Source organism: Cyprinodon tularosa, unplaced genomic scaffold (genome assembly GCF_016077235.1).
Source record: "Cyprinodon tularosa strain WSP-4 unplaced genomic scaffold, ASM1607723v1 ctg665, whole genome shotgun sequence".
NCBI lineage: Eukaryota > Metazoa > Chordata > Actinopteri > Cyprinodontiformes > Cyprinodontidae > Cyprinodon > Cyprinodon tularosa.
Genome location: NW_024039413.1, coordinates 318,336 through 336,623, shown reverse-complemented (window position 1 = coordinate 336,623; position 18,288 = coordinate 318,336). Strand labels below are relative to the sequence as shown.

Genomic DNA, 18,288 nt, shown 5'->3' with positions numbered 1-18,288 from the left:
GCCAAGCTGTACATAATACAAATTATATTTTTTTTACAGTGTTTGATCTGTAAACCTGCTTTTTCACCTTTTCAACCACTTAGATTAGGTAGGGAGCTCGTTAAAGTATTCACATCCCTCACGGTATTGCACACACACTCAGAGATCAAACAAAAGGGAATGTATAGTTTTGATAAATAAAAAGCCATTTATCTTCAGAGTTCCTTTAATTTATAAATAATCTGTTATTTTATTGTAAATATAAATTCTGATGTGAACCAGCAGAGAGGCGAAGTTTCGGCCCAATGGGAACCACGGTGGTGGTAGCATCATGCTACGGGAATGCATTAGTTATAAAAGGAAATGAGAAGAAGGTTAGGATTTGATGCTGAGGTGGATGGAGGTTCGCGTTTAATCAGGTTTGTTTTTTTGCATGAAACCAAAAATTTAAAACAAAACTAAAAAACAGTTGTTTCGACTAAGTAGCAAGAAATTTTTATTAATTATCTTGTCTTTGCTTTTACAATAAATAAGTCAATTCGGAAGTGCGTACAAAGCCAAAAACCACCTGTTACCACCCACGGCCTTTGTTGGAAATTTTGTTTTTTGAAACAGAAGGCAGCAAAATTATTATTGTTATTTTCTTTTGTTTGCCGTAAACGGAAATGAGCTCACTCCTTTATCATATCGAGACCCGGGAGTTCTCTCTGCCCCGCATACATCCTGTCTTATACACGAATCCAACACAACATAAATTAATTTCATTTTTACTAAAACTTTACATTTAGTTTTGTAATGATTAAAAACACAGTAAATTTCAAGAAGTTTGCTTCTAATCCTGCTGACGGCCACTTTACCGAAACGGGAGATAAGCTGTTTCAACCTGATCTCCATGGCAACGGTTGACATCACTTAATTCTAAGTGTATTGAGTAATGTTAACCAGAACATCACTCAATCCACTTCGGAACAAAACTATTAGTTTTTCCATTTTCAGTTAGTGTAAAAAAAATTAAAATAGGGCTCAGGATCCGCATTGCATTGTGGGACGTGGTGGCCATATTGAGGGCTACGCGAACGTAAACATAGCTCTGATACAACGTTGTTGTTGAAAGAAGAGACGTAGAATTAGAGAGAAAGAAAAAGTTAAAATCCCGAAAAGGATCTGGAATTTACCGGGACACATTGAATAGAGAAGCCAGGGACCGGTATGTTGACAAAATCAGCATTATTAATAATTTGGATCCATATGAAGTTCCAAACAATGAGTGGAGCCCCGATGAGTGAGCGCCTACACTTCAAAACAGTTCCAAAGCTACAAGTCCTTGGAGTCACATGTGCAGTTCATGAATGGATGGGTTCATCCCACACTCTCAATGACATCGGGATACTGTGGAAAGTTATGTTCGGTCGTCTTACAGCCGCGATCCAAGCTAGCCGAAGACTCTTTATCTCTGACACTTGGTCTCCATGGTTACGCCTCCAGGCAGGAAAGCGGTGGAAAGTTAACCCATTTTCCATGTTGTTCCCATGGCGATCATGTGTTGAGCTGTTACAGCCCACAATACAGCAACAGTTTACCATGGTTGAAATCAAGTGAAGGTGAAATTAATCAAATTAAAACACGGCTGAGAGGGAGTACAGTACGTGGTAGTCATAGGCAGTAGCATGAGCAGCGGTAAAGGAGGCCTTCAAGATGGCTGCCACGCAAAGTGCCTATGTCATGACGACCAAGCCCTATAAAAAATCGGATGTTTTTTTCTCATTTTGGTTGTTTGGTTTCAAACAAAAACAAATTCCCTGAACAAACAGAGACCAGGGAGGCTTCTGGATGAAAACCTGAACCTGAGACGAAGCAGGAGGAAACCTAAACATACCAATAGAATGGCCTAGTCAAAGTCCAGACCTAAATCCCATTAAGAATCTGCATCAAACCTGGAAAACTGATATCCAGAGACTTTCTAGCAGCAAAAAGTTTCTTCTATAAAGTCACAGCACACTAAGTTACTCCACCCGTTGTTTTCTTTTTAAGAAACGTTGAAAACGTTTCACTCTTAAACACATAGAGCACATCGAAAAAATAAAAAAACACTGCAAACTAACGCTGAAACTTCAGGTTGTATGAATGCTTTGGCAGAGCTTTAAAACGACACTAAAACCGGCTGCATCCTTCTGTATCATCCTGAGTGGGAAACGGAGATATGGTAGAGATAAAAATGTTAAAGGGAACAACGTTTCACGTTTTACTCTAAATATGCAGCTGATAGATGGAGTCTGAAACCACTTGCTGCCTTAAACCTACAGAGAAGCCTCACTCTGCCTTTGGATCAGATTAGTGCTTTTAAAGTCAGACCTATCTGTGACCGTCCCTCTGGAAAAATTATCTAGAAATAAGTAAAAAAATCTTAAATTAAGTATATTTACCCTTGAATTGAATAGGTAAATCAGAAGATCTGCCAATGGAATGAGTATTTTACTCTTAAAATAAGATTTTTACATAAAATGCACTTAAATAAGACAATGCAACTGGGTTTTCTTATTTTAAATGTATATTGTCTTGTTCTATTGGCAAAGTGTCTCTTTTACCGTCTCAATTCAAGAACAAATGCACTTATTTTAAGAAAAAATTACTTATATAGATTTTGATTTTTTCCAGTGCAGAACTTTAGGCTATTTTTACCAGAGGTGTCTAAGGTAATAATATTCATTACTCAAGTAGAAGTATGAATACTACTGTTTAAAAACACTAGTAGAAGTTAGAGTATGAATTTCAGCTTTTCACTGCAGTAAAAGTGTCATTTTTAAAACTACTTAAAGTATAAAATTTAAAGTAATGCATGAAAAAACACAAATGCTTTAAACCTTATGCTGGTTACTGCGCTACCCTGTTATAGGAATGTGTTTCTACAATTCTGGATGATAATTTCCTTACATTTAAGTTTCTTAGTTTTATAACTAATGGCAACAGTGTCAAAGTCAACTTTGCATAATATTGAAAAACAATTTATTTTGGTATGTGGTGAACAACAAGTTGGGGCAGCACCGAGTCCAACCACAAAGAAGTGAATGGTCTGGATGAAACTAATTCAATTCAGTTTATTTCTATAGCGCTAAAACAAGATCGGAACTTTGAATCAGATTGATTCAAAGTTTTCTATCTAATTAAAACCAGTTGATTGCATCGACTCATTGACTCTTCAGCAATCCCTCACACTAAGCATGCTTGTAGCGACAGTGGAGAGGAAAAACTCCCTTTGAACAGGAGGAAACCTCCAGCAGAACCAGGCTCAGTGTGAGCGGCCATCTGCTGAGGCCCACTGGGGTTCAAGGAGACAGAAGCAGACATAGAAAAAGAAGCATAGATACAAACACAGCTGTAAAAGGCGGCCCCGTCCAGGAAACACACAGCCAGAGAGACGAGCTCCGAGCCAGCTCCCATGTCAGAGGATGAAGAGAAAACATCCAGTTAGTCACAGTCAGAGAAACAGGACTACACTGGAAATGTAACTTTTTTTAATACCATAAGGCCATAATGAAAATAAACTTTAATGAAACAAAACTAATGAGTCTATTTTTAAAATGTAAGGAGTAGGAAGTAAAAAGTTGTCAAAAACTTAATCACTTTAGTAAAGTATTGATTTCTACTTAAGTAATGAAGTATTTGTACTTTATTTGACACCTCTGGATTTTTAGCTTAGCTTTTCAATGCTGCTAACTGTTTTCCCCATCGTCCCGGTCCAGAATCAAATCTTTGTTGTTTTAATCTAAGTTTTATGGTCTAAGTTTTAAAGGCTTTCTTATTTTTGTTCCAGCTTCTTTGTTTGATCCTTGTTGCTTTTTCAACCGCTCCCTGACAATGTGAGCAGGGTTAACCCAACAACCCTGACCAGTCAAACATTTCAAACAGCATCGGACTGTTTTTGTTGTTTCTTTTAGGTACTAGTCAGCCTGTAGTTGCTTGAAAAGCCCTGGTTATGTGTGGAGGATTATGTGGGCGTAATTAGTGAGATTACAGAGGCTGGTGAGGCTGACTCACTGATCATCTGGTAACGATAAACCTGGTGAAAGTGGATTTTTTATCTTCCTGTGCCTTTTTCATATCAGAGCTGGTGAGATGGTTCATGTTAACCGTCATGCAAGCAGCAGCTCCACTGCTCAGTCTGTTGGGACCAAATCATTCATATTGTTTTTAATATTTATTAGAGGGGGGGGGAGGGTCTATTAAACCTAAGGTGATGGCTGTGCTACTATTGTTTTTTTCACTTTTATTAAATATGTTTAAAAATGTTGATTGAAAGGAAGCCATGTTGAAATAAACACCAATTAATGTACTTGTCCTTTTTTTTGTCATTTTCTTTAAAATCAGTAACTAAACATCTGTTTAAAATAAATATTTACGGTTTGTTTTAGGAAACTGCTTCCTCCAAAAGTACTGACCTGTTGCAGGGTTTCCCGGGGTCATTAAAAATCATTAAAAGTCACAAAATTATACATTATTATACATTAAATGTGATTATCAAGGCATTTAAAATGCTTTATTAAAAAAAATAAATAAAAACAATTTAGTCAGATATATTATATGGTGCTATATTTGTGTGAAACTGCTCGTTAAGCCATATCTTTAGAAAAGAAGCTCAAAAAAGCTAGAGAATGGGGGGGAAATACAAATTTCAACAAAAGTTGCTGAAAAACGAGGAATTGGGGACATGGCTGCAGCCTAGAGCATTAAATTAGTCGCTCATTCCTGTATAAACTCTGTGTTAAATCTCTCAGATTACAAAGATTAAAGATTCAGATAAATGGGAAACAAAATAATTTGCACATATTAGTTTGAATTTGTATCATTTTTTGCATATTGGGCATTTGTGCATTTTATTACCCATTTTCTGTTCACTAAATGCGATTGTTTAGATCGGGTCATGAACAGCTCATTGCATTATGAAATTTTATATATATTTTATTATCAGCAAAAGTTCCCAAATTAAACTCCAAGTTTAGTTCTATAAATGAATATTAATTTAGAACGGTAAAAATATGCAGTTTTTAAAAAGCAGAGTTGAATTTCAGCAGCCGGACTGCAGCCCGATAACTGGCTTCAAATTAAGAACTAAAAACGAAACTGTTTTCCAGATAAACTATAAATTGTCCCTTTAAGGTTACCTGAGTGAAGTTGGCCCCCCCACCTTCTTCAAATCAGACAAAATTAGTGTCAAACGTTTGTGCAGCAAAAATTTTTGTTTGTACCGCTTTCATTTTAAAGATATAAAGAAATGTATCTAGAGGTCATCAAAGGTCAACCAGCCCCCCCCACTTTCTTTAAATCTTCAAATCCAAAGCAGCACAAACGAAAATTTTTGCTGCACAAACGGAGCTGAGTTAATTGACACCCATTTCGTCTGATTTGAAGAAGGTGGGGGGACTGGTTGACCTTTGATGACCTCTAGAAATATATCTTTAAAACGATAGCGGCACAAACGACAATTTTTGCTGCACAAACGTTTGACACTAATTTTGTCTGATTTGAAGAAGGTGGGGGGGCCAACTTCACTCAGGTTTTAAGGTTCTATCTTCACGTTATTATGCAAATGTCGACATTTATGTGTATACTTGTTCCTAAAGTGGTCTTAGTGCTGCCCTCTATGTGTTAAAAGTTGCAACTGCTATTTTTTATTTATTTTTTCCTATTGTTTAGAAATTGTAAAGCTCAGTCCATCTCTATTGGTGCCTTCCATTTGTCTTCAGAAGTCTGAATTACCAACTTAAAAATCGCATATGTCATCTGAAAATGCCTAGAATGTGAAAATTAAAAGTCGGTGCAACAGGTTGTCACCTGACTTCTGCATTCAAGATTAGGGGTGTGGGAAAAAAATCGTTTTGGCGATATATCGAGAATTTTGAATGCCTGATATAATATCGATCTTTAAGTTCCTAGTATTGATTTTTGAACAAAAACTGTTTTATCTAAAACAATGAGAGAAAATGGGCCATCTCTTCACCGCCACTTTAGCAGATAGAGCCGTTTTGCTGTGCGGCGCGGCGCCGTTTCTGTAGCCAAGGCGGCCAAAAGTGGAAAACATGGACCGACTCGAACCCCAAAACATCATGGATACCAAAAAAAAAAGTAAATGATCGATATCTTCTGATGCACATATAGAGCACTTGTGATATTTCAATATCATGATAATTTTGCATCGTAACCCAAGTTGTGACACGTATCGTATCAGAACAGCCATGCCAATACTCACCCCTATTTAATATGGCATCACACTGGTCAGCAGTCAAACTTTCCTACTTTGAGCGCTTGCAGCAGTTCTTTATTGGGTGTAGCGTCTAGTTATTCCGGTTCTACTAAATGTGTTTATCTGATGATTTGTTTTAATGCTGTTTAAATTATGCCGTGTTTAGACGTGTTTTTGTCATTATTTTAACATGGAGAATGCAAGGGTCTGCAACAGGGGTCACCAACACGGCGCCCGCGGGCTCCAAGCAGCCTTCGGGGACCACATGGGATTCCCTAAGTGGCCGAGTTCTTCTGTTCAGGGCTAAAACAATCAGATTAATAGATTATTTAAATAATTTAGTCATCAATTAACGGTAAACTGGAGTACAGAGGCTATAAAATGTGTCTTTAGCTGACAGACCTACCCAATAAGAGCAGGAATTATACAAAAGTTGTGAAAAATATGTAGATAATTTGTATTTAAGATAAAAATATTTTTTATCTGTCAATCTGCTCTATCCAGAGGATATAAGTTTCAGTTTGATTGGTTTAACGTTGCAAAAAGTCTTCTTCAAGGAACCTTTACTGTCAGATTACAAATTGATTAATCTAAAAAATTATCAACAGATCAATCAATTTGCAAAATAATCGTTGGCTGCAGCTCTCGTTCCATTTCATTCTCTCATTCTTCTTTTTTAATCATTTATAGAGCATTTTAAAACCACAATATCTGATAGAAAATTAGAAATTACCTAAAAAAATATATATGTATGTGTATATATATATATATATATATATATATATATATATATATATATGTGTGTGTGTGTGTGTGTGTGTGTTTATGAAGATTAATTGACCTCCCGTTCAAAGGTAAGTATTGGTACCCCTACCATGACTCAGCACCAATGAAGTAGATGTGAGCATTAAAAAGGTGAGTCACCCATGGTCTACAAGCTAAAAACTGGAAAACTCTTACCTCAGAGATTACGTTACTGTAATGAGCTACATTTGAATTCTGAGGATGATGGATTAGAACGTTAGTCAGAGTTCTGCCTTCGTTAATTTTACCTCAGAGATGGAGGTTGGAGACAAAAGCGTTCCAGTCGTCGACCCAATCCACCTCTGAACGGTTCAGAGAATAAGAAGGTTTTTGAGTATTTTCATTTTAATATTGGTGATGTAATGAAGTCGGGGTTTTTTCTCTAAATAAATGTAACTAAAGAATAAGTCATTTTAGAATAAATCAACATAAAAAAGAATAAATTAATATAACGTGTGGGGGGGGCATATTTAAAGACAAAAATGGTTGGGGTGATGAAATTAATCAGCATGCTGTATTTTTTATAGATTTTTTTTTCTATTAAAAGAAATTAAGATGAAAAACACAGAAACCCTAAAAACAAAAGCCTTTTTTTCCTGAAATAAATACATTTTATAACGAAAAAACTTTAAACCTTTGAGGTTTTCTGAGGCAAATTTGGTGAAAACCTGTTGTTTTTTTTTTACCTCTCTTCATCCAAACTGCACAGTTTATACGTTAAAAAACAGCATCACTCCGATCATAGTCATAATGAATCTCACTACATTCAAAACTTCATTACTTTGGTAAAATATTTGTGTGCTTACTGTAACGTTACCATTTAAAAAATCTGGACAGATTTATAAAAAAAGTCTTAACATAAATCAATCTTATATTGCAGCTGATTTCACTGTGAAAACTTTATTCTATGGGAAAATAATGACCAGACTTCCCTGTGGTTGAACAGTTAGTAAGCCCAAACAAAGCATTAATAATACATTTAAAAAGCGTTTATTTTATACATCACAGGCTGCTGGTAAAGATTCTCAGTCATCCAGGTCATTCCACAAAAGTAAAAAACAAAAAAAAAACAATCCGTCTATGTTAAGTAAGAAAAAACAAGTTTGATGCTGTGGCTGAAAAAAATTTCCTTATTTGTCAAAACGATGCTAAAGTATAACTTCACATGATGCTCCACATTCCTCATTTTAGGGAAGAAATTGCCTCTTGTAAGAGTCGTCATAAAATACAACTTTATTCTCGTAATTTTATGACTTCATTATTTTTTTATATGTTGTTTTTTAGCCCTATATATGTAATGCACTCAAAGGCATCTCTCTAAATATCTATAGATATAAATATCAGTGTGTCATAGTTCTATTGTGTTTTTGACAATAGAAAGGCATTCAATAAGTATGTGTTTGATCTTATTTTGGGAAAATACAAAAACCTAACGAAAGTGTTTGGGTGGAGTAACAGTAGGTCCACACTGAAAAAAATCTAAATTTAGATAAGCCATTTTTTACTTAAAATAAGTGCATTTGTTCTTGAATTAAGGAGGTAAAAGAGACATTTTGCTAATGGAACAAGACAATTTACACTTAAAATAAGAAAACACAGTTGCATTGTCTTATTTCAAGTGCATATTATCTAAATATCTTATTTTAAGAGTAGAATTACTCATTCCATTGGCAAATTATCTAATTTAACTACTCAAATTAAGGGTAAATACACCTAATTTAAGAAATTTTAACTTCTTTCTAGATTGTTTTTGCAGTGCATCAGCCCCCACCCTTAGAGCGCCCCCACCAGTTTTCATTACAAAGTTACACCCTTGTATGGTAGAATGTGCAAAGGAATAAATGTTGAATATGATGTTTTCTAAAAATATATTAAACAAAATGTTGACAAATATGCTCAATTATTGGTGTTGAATTACTATAAACTATTTTATACTTTCGGAATAATTGGTTTAAAGGGGTGGAAATCGGTTTCATTATTTCACAATATATTAATGTTGTTAATTTCCAAATGTAATAGATGAGCTTCTGTTTCTTTTGAGGTTTTTCACCTATATGACTGGAAGGCTATGGTGACCATCATGGAAAACTAAGGATGGATCAGCTAAACTGGAGGCTCTTAGAGTGAAATCCAGTGAAGATCCATAGTAGAGATTATCCCTTTCAAATGGAGAATCACACAAAACCTGACAAAGAGCCTCTTAAGACCTGATTTAAAGATTAAAATAGCAACAGCTGATGCAAAATAAGGAGTGCATGGAAGGCAAACAGTCAGCTTATAATTTATTAATCGTCCAGCATTTTCTAAATCGGATGTCAGAAGTTCCTGGATGCGTTTCAGTCGTAGACCTGCTGCCCAAAGGTTGCTGAAAAATGGCGGACAGCTCCGTGTTTCCCGCCCTGTAGCTGCCTGCCCAGCGTGTTTCACCCAGAGGTCAGCCTCGTCCCTGTAACGCCACCTCCTCCTGTGTCTGCGGAGGAGCCTCTTCCTTCAGCAGCCGCTGTTGCGTCGCATGAAGGCGTGGCCCCTGACCAGATAGAACATCTCGTTGAAGCAGAGGGGTCCCACGGTGATCTCGCTGGGGCCCAGCATCTTGAACCCTGACTTCTGGTAGAAAGGAACCAGGAAGTCCTCACACATGAGGATGGCGCGTCGCACGTAGGGCAGGCAGCGGAGGTACTGCAGATAACGCCACATCAGGATGGAGCCTTTGCCCTGCTGCCTGAAGGTCCGGTGGACGGCCAGGACGTGGATGTGGACCGTGGTTCCATGAGGTTTATGGAGCGTCAGGGCATCCTGGAGGAAAGAGAGCAACAGAACAGGATTTGAACCCCCCCATAGCCGTTATAGCAAAGATTTAAAGTTAAAAAACATCTCAGATAGGAACCTTTAAGGTTCTTCTCACAGTCCCCTTTTCTTCCCTTCTATTTAACTATATTTCTGACTGTTTTTATGAAAATAAACTGTCAGCTCTGTTTCCAGTCTTTTCCTTTGTAGCAACATCTCTAAACCAGTCATTGCTTCCCTACCATCATCATTGCTGTGATCTCCATCTACTGCAGGGGTCTGCAACCTGCAGATCCAGAACCACAAGCGACTCTTTATCAGAGCTAAAAATTGTAAAGAACCAAGTAATGTTTTTAAATTTAGTACAACAAAAACCAGTTTTAGAAGCTTTAGCAGTTTTTGAAAGAATAGTTGCTTTGAATTTCTGCAGCAAAAATACATTGAAAGAAACAAAAATTAGCTTAGAAGTTATGATTGTTTTACATTATTGTCACCAGATACCAACATCTGGAAAATTCACATGTCCTCTTTAGAGCAAATTGCAAACGAAATGTTGGTCCTTTTGGTTATAATAAGCATCATCTACTGATAACTGTCGATTCATTAATATTTTCTAACATTTCATTTTTATCCACAGAAAAAAATGTATTTAAATGAATGAAGCTCTTTTATTTTTGTTCTTTCCTTCTCAGTATATTGATGTATGCTATGTACTCTCTAAAAATGTTTTTTTTTCTCAGCTAGTTTGTCTCACTTGCAAGGCCACCAAATGTCTGAGTGGAAGATGGTTATAGACAAGACATACCTTTTTCCCATAACAAAATCACATACTTTTTCAAGGTAACTATTTAACCAAAGTGTCTGTTATTGTTTTGACTCTGCCTTAAAAGTAAGGAAGCAACTTTGTCTAGGTTAGAACCTGGCAGACCATCATGCTGTGAATGTGAATGTCTTGTTCTCCTTTACTTTGCAAAGTAAATAAAGTGCTGACTGACTAAATCCATCGATCTCCTTTATTTAACAAAAATTTTTTTCACACAAGCACTTTTACCTGTTGTTCTGATGTCACTACAACGTGAGGTGTATTTATTCCAAGGCTTTATCAATCCGTACCTGTCCAGGTAGAAACCTTTGAGTGAACTGCCAGGAAGCCACTCTTCCCTGCTGCTCCTCTCTGTGGCTGATAAGAAACCAGGTGGACTCCATCTTCCTAGCCATGCAGGTACAGTACCGCCTGTTTTTCAGTGTAGTCCTGTTTCTTTGACTGACTGGCTGGACTGTTTCTTCTTGTTAAAAGGGAGTTTTTCCTCTCCACTGTCGCTACAAGCATGCTTAGTGTGATTGATCGCCTTCAAGTCAATGAGTCGATGCAATCAACTGGTTTTCCTCAGATAGAAAACTTTGAATCAATCTGACTGGATGATCTGGTGAACTGGAAAGTTCCTTGAGATGACATGATGTGAATTGGAGCTATAGAAATAAACTGAATTGTAATTGTAATTTCTGCAGCTCTAATTGACTTATATTCATAACTGGAATGGCTCTTTGGGTTTTAAAGGTTGCAGACCCCTGATCTACTTCATCCTCATTACTTCATGTAACATGATAAGGCTCAGGTTTGAGGCATATATGAGCATAATATCTTACTTAGTCCATCTCTTTACATGAAATTATAATGGCTTCTATGCACCACTTCACTACTTCCTGAAGGCAGCTTTTGTGTTTCCTGTCTTTTTCTACTGGATTAACTGATTAATCCAAGTGTGCCTGACCTCAGTAACCGTGTCTAGAAACACCTGGATTAATCAATTAATCCAGTGAGGAAAGACAGGAAACACAAGGATTGCCTTCAGGAAGCAGTGAAGTCGTGCATAGAGCCCATTTATGTCAGAGGATGACAAAACTTTTAAAGGAAAAGTCCGCTCACATTCAGAATACAAACTTCTGAAAGTTCTTTAAATCTGAAATTATTCCATCCTGTTCAATAAATGATCAGCGTTTTTAATTCAGAGTAATTTTCATGTGAATGTGCTTTACTGGAGGCATCCATGTTTGTCAAAGAACACTACTGCCACCTACTGGTTAGTGACGTCACGGTGCGGTATCGGCTGTTGATCAAGTCCCAGTGCTGTATCTGGTGTTTGTCACAACGCGCTATTATCCAAGTCATCTTGAAAACATTCTTCTTCCAAATGTTGGCTACATATTACGGGTTTTTTCTCTGGCCAGAAGTTCGATGGCAAATCCTCCCTCTTCAAGTTGGCGATCCAACGACCAACCCGTCCGTGGAGGATCAGGAATCAGAAAGGTGGAATAACTCTTTTTTTCACTTTTACCCGATGTATTCCAGCATCCAGCTGCCATGCACGTGGGCATTGTCAGTTTCACTATAGCTCTGGTGAATTTCAATGGTGAAGTTTCAATTGATTGCAGATGTGTCTAGTAGTTCCCATTGATTTAGCTTGTAAAGCGGGGAGAATGGCGCCAGGCTTACCGCACCGTGACGTCACTGCTGGAAGATGGCAGGAGGGAGGGGCTACTATATTTGGGCAAAAATGGCCGCTCCCAGACTCAGTGATCGCCATCAATATAATGTTTTTTTTTACTGATTAACACTAAATTCAATAAATTATAGCGAATGTATTACGCAGTTTTATTTATAAATAATGATCCATTGATTATTCCTTTCTGACTGGACTTTAACTTTAACCTTAAAGGTCATTACTACAATTTTTTTCAAAAATGATTTGTTCTTATAAACATAATATACATCCACATAACATCTAGAGTGTTGCAGAATAACAGTATTAAATTTGGTGTTTCTATATGTTGACGTGTCCAATGTATATAAATAATTATATTACATAAATAGTTGAAATAAAAGTGTGAAGATAAAAATGTGACATAGTTTTAAGAAACCTTTCAATGATGGTTTATATATTCATAATATATTAATAATATATTTAGCTTTGCATTGGACCACTGGTCCGTCTACAGCCGCCCGTCCTCCTGCCTTTAGGAGTCAATCAGCCAGAGGTTGCCAACCGGCTCCCTGCAGGTTGCTCTGCTTTTCTCTCACCATTGTGAGCCTCTCCTGGTCCCACAGAGAGCCGATGATGAAAGCCACCAGGCGTCCCTCCTCAAACCAGCCGAGGGAGAGCTCAGGGCACAGCGTGAGGAAGTGACGCACCTTGTCCAGGTGGAGAGGACACTCTCCGGACACCGAGATGAAAGCTGAGAGTGGAGACAAGGGAAAAGTCAATATAACAGAATAGAATCACTTCTTACATGAGAGGAAAATGGAAAATTGCCTTTGATTCACCAAAACGTACAAAAAAAACAAAAAAAACAATCCCCATTATAATTCTAGGCTACATAGAGGTGCAAAGATGTTAAAAGGAAAGGTTTAACATCTAAAACAATAAAAAACTTTAAGGACAAAAAAAAAAGAAAAAGAAAGTTTTTCATTAGAAACATTGATTCAGTAAGATAGATTTAATGGTTTGTTTTGCTGTTAATTATTCAATATTTCAAATTGGAAAAAATAGCATTGGCAGTTTAACAAAAACTCAAAAGAATGAGTTATATTTCAGCGATAGTTATTATCTACAAAATCACAGCGTATGCGTTTTTCTGTTACAACAGAAATATCAAAGATAACAGAAAAAAATTCAAGCTTCTCATTTGAGGGATAAAAGTTAACAAAATGACTTTTAAACATTTTAAATTTAGTCTAAAAAGGACGACCATGTCATCAGATGCGATGTTCCTTAGCAACGGGGCTGCCTCAGGCTAAGTTTGCTAGCATGTTTGACTTAAGCATTAGCAATGTGGCTAATCAGGCTTATTTCTTACTGAATTGATAGAACTCAAACACTTCAGCCTAACTGTTCCCGCAAAATAACGCACACCTGTGAAAACTAAGCTAACTGAGCTAACAACTCTCAATCAACTGTACTTTTTTTTGTTTTTTTTTTACTTAGAGGAAATCCAAAAAAATCTCTGAAGGGGGATCGTTAGGGGCAAAAACAACCCCTAACGACTCCCCTTTCAGAGGCTTAGCCCAGTATCAGGTAGGGATGCACGATATTGGGATTTTGGCCGATATGCCGATATTTTAAAACTCATGTAGCCGATAACCGATATCGATACCGATGTTAAAGCTGGACAAAAATAAGTAGTCATTGAAAATAGCAGTTTTGTTATCCATTTCTGAAAAACAATATACTCAAATATATTTTCATATGCTGATATCAAATTGATTTTTAAAAACGCGGTATCGATCTATTTTACTTTCAAAATCTCATGAAATTTCATCGTTCTGTTACAAACTCTCGTGATAATTTGCAAATTCTTGTGAGATTTTGTTAGTAAAATAGATCGATACCGCGTCAATATATCAACATATAAAAATATGGCAACATTTCGTGAATTTCCGGGGGATTTCGTAGCATATGATGACATATAGCAATATTTCATTAGTAAAAGAGATTGATATGGTGTTTTTAAATGGCAATATATCAGCATATGAAGATATTGGGATATTTTAATGGATCAATATTTTTTCCCTCGTCTTTAGAAGTTTTTAAGTCTGTAAAAAAGAAGTTTTTGAGGAAGAAGAAGAAGTAGTATTTTTTTTTTTTTTTAGACTTTAGAAACTCAGAAGCTTAGATTAGATTAGATGAGCTTTATTGATCTCACAGCAGAGAAATTCACTCATCACATATTGGCATAGAAGTCAAAGAAGGTGCAAACAAGGAGGAAAAAGGTGCATTAAGAATAAACAAACATACAGTATATCAAGGTATATACAGTATATCAAGATAAATAAGGATTAAGGTGCAAGTGTACATGTATCACACACAATGAAAAACTAAATAAAAATAAGAAATAAAGAAATAAAAAATAAAAGTACAATCCGGATGGCTTACATACAGGTGGATTTACTTTTACGTTAAAGTGTAGTAGGTAAGGAACTACGGTGAGGTAGTGGTATGACTATTCTATGTACCTCCTGTTCTTCAGCTTCAATTTGCTTGTTTTCTGAGCCAAAACAAGTTTTTGGGGGCTACTATATAAAGCCTCGAACTCAACGCTAATTCTGGCATTTTGAATTGAAAAAGCTTCCTGAATGGGAAGAGAAACGTCTTCAAACTTGGAAACAAAGTCCAGTGGATTGTTACTTTTTTTTTTTTTTTTACATTTTTAGAATGACTCTGACCTGGATGACTGAGAATCTGCACCAGCATTTAGAGGAAACCTGCAGTTACAGTACAAACTTAGTCCAGACACCAAACTTGGAAATGTTCCGTTGTTTTTTTTGTTTTCTTTTGTTGCGATTTTCATGATTGCTTTTCATATTTTGAAACCTTCTGCACCTGCAATAAAACGTTGTGAACTGCTACTTTAGAATATGGAGCACTATTGTAAAGTAAAAATAATAATAATAATAATAATAATTTAACTGTAGCCCAATATTCTATTTAATATAATTTTGAATTTATATTGTTCTAATATAGGGTGACCATATAGATGTCTGTGGCATGCACTCACTTAACATAGACCTACGTAATCCAACAATAACATGATATCTACAGTTGATTTATTAAAAATGCTTTTCAGTAAAAGTCAACAGCAATAACTCCAATAACAAATGATAATTTAATTCAAAATGTATTTATTAAAAATGCTTAACAATTCCTGTAATGAATGAATAGCACAATGAAAGAAAAAATGTCTTATCTAAACACTTACCAATAAAAGTTAACAATAACTCTCAACTCTCAATAACAGATGATACTCAGCCTCAGCAATGAACGAAATACTGCCTGTTCTGTAGGCTATTGGAAAAAATTAATTAACAAATAATATAACAAAAATATCAATAGACTATCTTTACTTTCGGTGTCCAGGTGGCTTTTCAGATCCCTTGCACCGCCATTGGACACCGAGACATATGTGCCTGCTTTGCACACTGTGCACAAGGCATTCCATTAATCTCGACCCGCTCTGAAAGCGGGGAAACTCTTCATAAATCGTCGGTAAACATACATTTGCGCTTTTGCATGTTGTTGGCGTACTGACAGCCACGCTATCTATATTCTGATTAAGAACAGGGCTGCCCGCACTGACGCGGCTCAGGGATTACGTCAAACGCAGCGCCGTGCGCAGTTAGCCTGACGTAGTCCTACTCAATTCTAGTCAGAATGAGTCTGATGCTGCTCCATAGAGCTGTGATTATGGGGCGTGTTTCGAACGAACCAGGAAAAAAAATGACTGCACTCAATTGGATAGACCTACAACCAATAAGAGCAACGGAGTGCGTGACGTATGTTAAGCGACGCATAGTTGTTGTCAACAAAAATCAAAGCGTGCAGTTGCACGCCTAGAATAAGAAGATGAGCCTTGATCGCGTTTCTCTGTTCCTCTTTTAAAATTAATTTGCTGTCGATATCTTCTAGAACAGACCTAATAGCAGAATCTACTCACCTCAACTCTCCGGCAGCAGCCATTGTTGTTGTCACCCAAGTGCGCTTTGGTCACGTGGTTGATTACGTTACTGTTGATCATCTGTCGATCATCGTATAAAGCCCGCCCTGACAATTTGATTGGATCGCCAGAGAGTGGGCGATCATACTCGCGCTACTGTTGAGCAATGCCAGACCGAACTTCCCGACCTCAAACCTTGTGGGCGGGACTAAGTTCGGAATGGCGCCCAGGCTAGTGCGCAGTGCCCTAGTGCCTGTAAATGTATTGGTCCAATTAAGGTAATTTAAAAATCAGGACATTTTTGCTCACTTTCTAAAAAAAACCCGGGACGCCCGGGACAGGACGTGAAATACGGATATGTCCCGGGAAATATGGACGTTTGGTCACCCTATTCTAATAAGACATTTTAATTTTATTTTAATTAAATCTAATTGAATAGAAATTTCACTTCATGCTGTTATATTGATATATTTGAATCCCTTGCCTTGTTTTTTTATTAAATGCTTTTCTTTGCCCATGTAAACTCCTTGGCCCCCTCTTGGCCCCCTTGTACATTTGGTCCAGAACCGCCAGTGTATCAAGCTGTTGCTCTCCGGGTTTAAACCTCCTTACCTTCTCTCTCTATCTCGAACACGCTGATGGCATCCTCCGGGCTGAGGGAGCGGAACTCGCTGGCCGGCAGCGTGTGGCGGCGGCCCCGCGGGGAGCGCACCTGGTGCGGCGGCTTCATGAACGGCGCAGCGCTCAGTGCGGACATCCTTCCTCCAGAACCCACCCAGATCAGGACGCGCTGACACCGATGCCTCCTCTGATTGCTCTTGGTTGAAGTTTTTTCGTCTCCACCCTTGGAAAAAATGATCTTCTCAGACAGACAACCCCACGCGCCACAGGACGCCGCGTAAAGACTGAGCTGGACGCGGCGCGTGGGGAGGATTTATAGCAGCGCGCAGAGGCGGCTGTCTGTAATCCCCGGCTGAGTTGGAAGCCCAAAGCCTCCTTTCCCGTTGGGCAGTTGGAACAGTAAACATATTTACCCGGGAATGAGTGTAGAAGGATCCCTGTCACGCAGGGCCGGTTCTAGCCCTTTGGTTGCCCTAGGCGAGATTGAGTTTTGCGCCCCCCCCCCTCACTTTTGCCGTGCGAAATACCAGTACTGTTTTCAGCATCTGTTTAGTGCTTCATTGAGTTGTGTTTACAGTTCCACAAAGAGTGCTGTGCGGTGAATTGCGCCTACAGTTGTGCAAAGTGTGTGTTACAAAATTGCAAATTGAGTGCAAAGCAGTGTTTGTTCTTTTAGTTTTGTGAACTCATTGAGTGGATTTGCTATAAGTATTAATAGTTTTAGAAATTGTGCTATAAGAATCAAGGTTGTGTTTAAGCATTCAGAAAAAACTGTAACTTAGCATGGAGTGATGCATAGACAAATACCAGAATAGGTTTCAGTACCTTTTCTTTTTTATTATTTTAAATAATTTATTACACACTCAAAGTTAGGACTGTGCAAAAACACTTTTAACCATCTGTAAGGACACTTAGGTAAAGTATAACTAAAAAACTGGATTGAATCATTGAATGAATTTATTTCAGACAATTAACAAATTTAACACACATTAAACAAATATTAAATAAATCAATTTCAGAAATTACCAAATAACAATAAAAAATAATAAATTTAAGAAATTCTTCAACCAAGGACTACATAAAAAAGTAATTGATAAATATTAAATTAAATTTTCTGTTCCAGTTCAATTAAATAATTTGAACATAAATAGAAATGAGATAAACAAAATTTTCCTCTAAATAAAATATATCAGGTATATTTACCATGATTTCTGACATTGATTAGTGATTAAAGAAAGGATTAACCCTCTACAAACAAAAGTGCTTTTATGAATACCATTACAAAATTAAATGTTTGAAGTTGTTGTTTTTTTTGTTGTTCACATATTCTATGATGAACAGCCATAACTTCATATATTTTGATGATTATT

At 37.1% G+C, this 18,288-nt stretch overlaps 1 protein-coding gene across 1 annotated transcript; it reads right to left on the bottom strand.

Annotated features, from left to right (window-relative positions):
- Positions 1-9,292: 9,292 nt before the first annotated feature.
- Positions 9,293-17,210, bottom strand: aanat1 (arylalkylamine N-acetyltransferase 1). Its single transcript, XM_038267194.1, has 3 exons — positions 16,910-17,210; positions 12,888-13,042; positions 9,293-9,817 (listed from the first exon to the last, which is right to left on the bottom strand). Exons 1-3 carry the CDS (start codon positions 17,052-17,054, stop codon positions 9,512-9,514), a joined length of 606 nt encoding a protein of 201 aa, XP_038123122.1. The 5' UTR covers positions 17,055-17,210; the 3' UTR covers positions 9,293-9,511.
- Between the last annotated feature and the right edge of the window lie 1,078 nt (positions 17,211-18,288).

What these genes read in the sequence shown, in the direction of transcription:
- aanat1 (XM_038267194.1), bottom strand. Translation starts at nt 17,054, where the DNA reads ATGTCCGCACTGAGCGCTGCGCCGTTCATGAAGCCGCCGCACCAGGTG. An exon ending in GTTCGAGATAGAGAGAGAAG is followed by an intron (nt 13,043 to 16,909) that starts GTAAGGAGGTTT and finishes CTCCACTCTCAG; the next exon opens with CTTTCATCTCGGTGTCCGGA. An exon ending in ACCAGGAGAGGCTCACAATG is followed by an intron (nt 9,818 to 12,887) that starts GTGAGAGAAAAG and finishes TCTTTCCTCCAG; the next exon opens with GATGCCCTGACGCTCCATAA.